This window comes from Chiloscyllium punctatum, chromosome 36 (assembly GCF_047496795.1).
Source record: "Chiloscyllium punctatum isolate Juve2018m chromosome 36, sChiPun1.3, whole genome shotgun sequence".
In the NCBI taxonomy this organism is placed as follows: Eukaryota; Metazoa; Chordata; class Chondrichthyes; order Orectolobiformes; family Hemiscylliidae; genus Chiloscyllium; species Chiloscyllium punctatum.
Window position 1 is genome coordinate 10,362,408 of NC_092774.1, and position 5,382 is coordinate 10,367,789.

General features: G+C 42.9%; 1 gene segment (V, D, J or C); it reads left to right on the plus strand.

The window, feature by feature from the left end:
• The first annotated feature begins 1,528 nt into the window (after positions 1 to 1,528).
• On the plus strand, positions 1,529 to 4,778 carry LOC140459986 (T cell receptor alpha variable 19-like). The segment is given in 2 exon segments: positions 1,529 to 1,592; positions 4,414 to 4,778. Coding segments are annotated over 2 exon segments (429 nt in total).
• The last annotated feature ends 604 nt before the right edge of the window (positions 4,779 to 5,382 follow it).

Sequence of the window (5,382 nt, forward strand, 5' to 3'; positions counted from 1 at the left end):
CACAATGACATCGTCTATGGCATGCTTCCTGGGGATTCATGATTTGGTATTGCTTCAACTCATAAATTGTGCATTTTCTGATGCTGCAAATTTAAAAGAGATCTCATCAGATTATGCATTAGTCACACTCACTGGAGCAGGTGGTAACCTAGTCTTCTTGTGGACTCTTGGAATCATCATCAGTACTTACCTTCCCATTTATATTTGTGTCATCTGTAAACATATCAGGATTTGCATCTAACATACACGTCTATCTCTCCTCTTACACCATTCCCTTTCAGATGAAGGAAGCTTTACCATAATGTGTTTTTTCCTTTTGAAACACTTGGTAGTCCTTCATGGGAGTGACGAGCAATGCTGACATCTACCTCTAACTGTCCAAGACCAGGTGGCCATGAGCCATTAACTTGACAAACTGCAGTGCATGTGATACCGATATAGGAGTTACATTTACAATAAGATAAAGTAAAGTTAAATAAATGCAATTACAACGTATCTTATTAGTAAATGCAGCAAAAGCAACATACGATTCCACTGTTTCATCCACAAAAATTGCCTTGAGGACTCGAGGTTTGGTTACGATTCAGGAGGAACATCGTCTGAAATCTTTGGATGCTGCAAATGAAATTGAAATGCAGATTCTCAGCTGCTCACAGTGTTCTACTGGGAAGGAGGACATATTTGCTTTCACTGAGCAGTATCGCGTGAAGTGTAATTGGTGCGAGGCTGTGCATGTCGCAAATATTTGTACTTGCGACTAGATGGCAGTGTGAACCTGGGATAAATATTGACGACGTCGGCTGAAGGAGGAGTGACCTTCCAGACCGTGAGCATCTTTCACTGTCAGAGGCTTGTTACAGGAACAAACACCAAGACTCAGCTTCTGCAACTCCAACAGCAAGGCTAGTCTGCGTTAGACGTTAAGAGTGCATTGTTCTCGATATTTGTCTCAACAGGACCCTGTGGACAATTACTTTTGCTACTGGTCTTACAATCTGATAATGTTCCGAATTTGCAGAATCCTCCTGATGTTTCCCACTCTGACTTCCAGGGATGTGGCTGGAGCAGGCGATGTAACGCAACTTCCTTCGTGGATGGTTGTTAGTGAAGTGGGAATTGTGTCCATGAATTGCTCCGTTGCCACTATGCCGAACGCAATACACTGGTACAGACAGGTCCCGAACCAGCCACCCCAGCATCTGGTGATTGCCAAAAGGGAAAATGATGAGCCTGAGAGGATCGCTGCTTCAATCAGTGGAGACTTCAAACTCAGTACACTGACTGTGAAAGACGCCAGACTGAATGACACTGCAATCTATCTCTGTGCAATGAAGGCACAGTGCTACAAACAGATGGAGAGCGCGTACTAAAACCAGCACAGAGTGGGAGTTTCAGTATGCTTTTTTTGAAGTAGCAGTGTTACTAATTCTGGGCGCCAAAATCTGAGATAATGGAAAAGTGAGCAAAATACACCAGCAAGTATGGAGCAGCTTAACTTAAAGATGGTCAGAAGTGAAGACAATTGGAGATGCGGATGGACGTGAAGGAAGTATATGTTTGCAAACCTGAAAGTGTGATGGAGAAATGGAAAAGTAGAGAGATACTTCAATAATACTTGCAGAGGGAAGAATGATGAGAAACGGTTGAAGAAGACATGGAAGAAAGTGAAAACTAACAAGCATTGTGTTAAAGATCAGGTCAAATCACAGCTGAAGGAAAAATGAAGGAAAATTGTGGCATGTCCTTTCACACGATGTTAACAGCACCGAATCCCCCCACTGTCTTCTTTGTGGGGTGCTAATGTTTAAAAACTCAACTGGACAGAATTCAGAAACGCAGTGGCGGCAAGAGCCACTTGTTAATGTGGCGAGTACCGTTCTCCCTGTCTCCCCAAAGCCTGTCCACCATCGACAATGCACAGCTCGGTATTGTGATGGAATACTCCCTAATTGTCTGGATGAGTGCAGCTCCAATAATTCTTAAGATTCTTCACACCATCCAGGACAAAGCAGCCCCGTTGACTGGCAAAGCAATCACTTGTTCAGAAACCTATAATTCCGTCCCCCCAATGGCATTCTAGGTCAGACCAGAGCAGGTGAACTGCCGCAGTTCAATACGGCAGCTCACTCCCACCTTCACAAGGACAACTTGGGACAGGTCATAAACGTTGGCCAGACAGCGGTGCCTACATCCTACAAATAAAGACATTTAAAAAGATTAATAACTACACAATCTAAACCTAGAATCCCTGCAGTGTGGATGGACGCCATTCGGCCCATCGAGATCGCACCAAGCATCTGAAGAACATCACACCTAGACCCAACGTACCCCTTCATCTCCTACGTCTAATTTACGTAAACCGCCCGCCTTTGGACTGCGCGAGGAAACCAGAACACCCACAGGAAACCCATGCAGATTTAGGGAGAACGTGCACCCTCCATCATGACAGCTATCTGAGGCAGAAATCGCACCTGGGTCTTTGGTTTTATGGAACAGCAGTGCTTACCACTGAGCCACCGTGCCATCATCTTGAGAATGGCCGATGAAAATTCATGATTTGCTTTTTCTCCCACTCATAAATTGTTAATTTCTCGTTGTGCAAATTTCCTGGAGATCCCGCCAGAGTATGGTTTGGTAGCACTCTTTGAAACAGTCTGTGACTTAGTGTTCCAAGAGACGCTTTGAGTCATAATCATTACCAATTGCCATGCTATGTATTTTCGTGTCACTTGTAAACCTGGTAAACGTATATTGACATTAGTCAGGATTTGGAATTTATGTTAGCATGCGCCTCTGCCGTTTCACCATTCCCATTCAAATGTGGGAGACTTTAACAGACTATCTTTTGTTTTCTGTGAGAAATCAGTTCGCCTTGTATAGTCTGAGACAATGTGGCGGTGAGCCGTGTGTTTGATGCACTGTCATGTATTTGATACTCATGCAGGATTTATGTTTATGATGGCACAAAGTAAAGTTAATGAAAGGCAGTTGCAACGTATCATACCAGGAAATGCATCAGAAGGAACATTCAATTGTACTGTTACATTCTTTGAAAATTTGTTTATTTATTTCCTCATTATTATATCTGAATCTCCCAGATCCCATGATCCTACGCATCGGCTGATGGGACTGTCGAAGACCGAGACCAGCTTTGTTACCTGAGACACGACAGTTCTCATACTCGAACAGGATGAATTAATTCCCATTTGTACAAGTGCTAACAGAAATAATAATCGACATGGGACAACGTTTGGTTTAATCTCTGTCCTTACCATTGTTTATACATGAACAAATTTACTTTGCTCTTGAAATAACTGCACAGAGACTGACATTTCGTCACCAAGTCACCCTTCGTTTACATGTGGACAGGACACTGGCCATAGGTAGCCTGTTTGGAGTCTGTCCCTGAAGTAAGGCGACTCAAAATCTGCTATTTATACCTATTGCCCAGGGTTTCATCAATTTAACAATCCCAATGAAGGATCTCATAGTCAATGTGATCCACCTGATTCTAATAACTCCAGTTGGTGAAACAAAAGTAACAAAGAACTGCAGTTGCTGGAAATCCAAGACAAAAACAAACTACCAGAGAATCGCGCAGGTCTGACAGCAACTGTGATGAGAAAACTGAGTGAACTTTCCTGATCCAGTAACCCATATTCTGAACTTTGTTAGTTTATCACATCAGTCATAACACGAAGCGGGGCTCAAATGAGCTTGAAGCTGATTGGCTCATCTGAAGAACAAAGGAGCCTGGTACTCATTGGCTTTCACACGATGCCTTTGCCAATAATGGTCCAACGAGCAGAGGTCCGGAAATGACTCAACCTGAATTATCCAACTCTTGACGAGAACCATTTTGGCTTCAGCCAGTTCTGTTCACATTCACCGTGAACTCTCTGCAAACATGTTGCCAGGAGCTCTGGGTTTACTCCTCACAACTGCAGCTCTTCTAACTGGTAGGTTGAACACTTGTCTTTGTATGTACTTCAGCTCCTTGCTGAGAATTGCAAGTTATTCAAGTATGTTGAGCAACATGGAAGCAACACTACATTCTCCCAAATAAAAAACTATCTGGATGTAAACTTGCCTCAACAATGAGCAGAGATTGGGAGAAGTTAGCGAGTGTACATGAACGAATGGCAGTGGAAGAGTTCGGCTGGAAATCCAGACAGGACTAAGGCCTTTCAGATGATTCGACCGAGGGGGGAGTTTGAGATCCAGCAACAGATTTGTGTTCCCCTACAGGTTTCGGGAGATGAAATGGGAAATGATCACCCCATATGAAATGGAACCTAGTTTAACTTCCCTCATTTATTTCTTGGTTTCTTGATGAAGGTAAACGGGCGAATTCTAGGTGATAAATATATTGTCGTGCCTAATTTAATTTTGTATAACTCCTGGCTCTTCCAGGACTTTGTCGTGGCGATTCTGTCTCACAAACACAGGCTGCAATCAAACTGAATGAGGGGGACGATGTGCTGTTGTTCTGTAATTACACTACAATAAGCAGCAATCCTGACCTGTACTGGTACCGTCAAACATCGAACGGATCACTACAGTTTCTGCTACAGAAAGACCAATACAGCGAGAAAACAGGGAGTTTTCCACTGGGCCGGCTTTCCTGGAATTTTGATCCTGCGAACCGCACTATCAAGCTGAATGTGTTGAATATAGAACTAACAGACTCTGCAGTGTATTACTGCGCACTGCGTCCCACACAGAATGAGAACTGGGCTGACCCTGTACAAAAACTCGAAGAGCATCTCTGTACATGATTGAGTGTTCAGCAAACAGCGAGATCCGGGGTATATCTGAAGTGATACGCAAGCTCACAGTGATATCTGACACTTGTCATTCGGACACAAAGCTTTAATTATTATAAATCCATTATTGAAATAAACAAAGAGTTTCGTGAATGTAAAATAAAAATAAATTTCTTGTTAATTACATGATGTTGGAAAATGTTGTGACAGCGATGAGCTGCTATGGAAAACTCAACAACTTTGTTTGATCCAGCTAAATCCTCCAGTCAAACGGAACTGCAGCATTCAGTTTGAGAGAACAACTTGCCACAGGATTTTCATAATGCAAGTTTCGAATAATCCGAACAATGTCAAACATATTGTGCATTATTGAGTACTGCCCCTGTACCTTCACGTTAATCATTCCAGAATGGCACGTTATCGATTCCCAGGTCAAGGATAACGCTGACACGCTTTAAAATATCAAGAAAGAGATATGATGTAACTCACATCTGAACCACAGAATTAGAAGCATTGAGTAGTGGCTGACTTATGAGTCAGAGCCGCCTGTAAAAGTCTCAGTCACTTCAGGTTTCCGGTGTTAGGCTGGACGGAAATGAACGTAGTTTATGCTCTC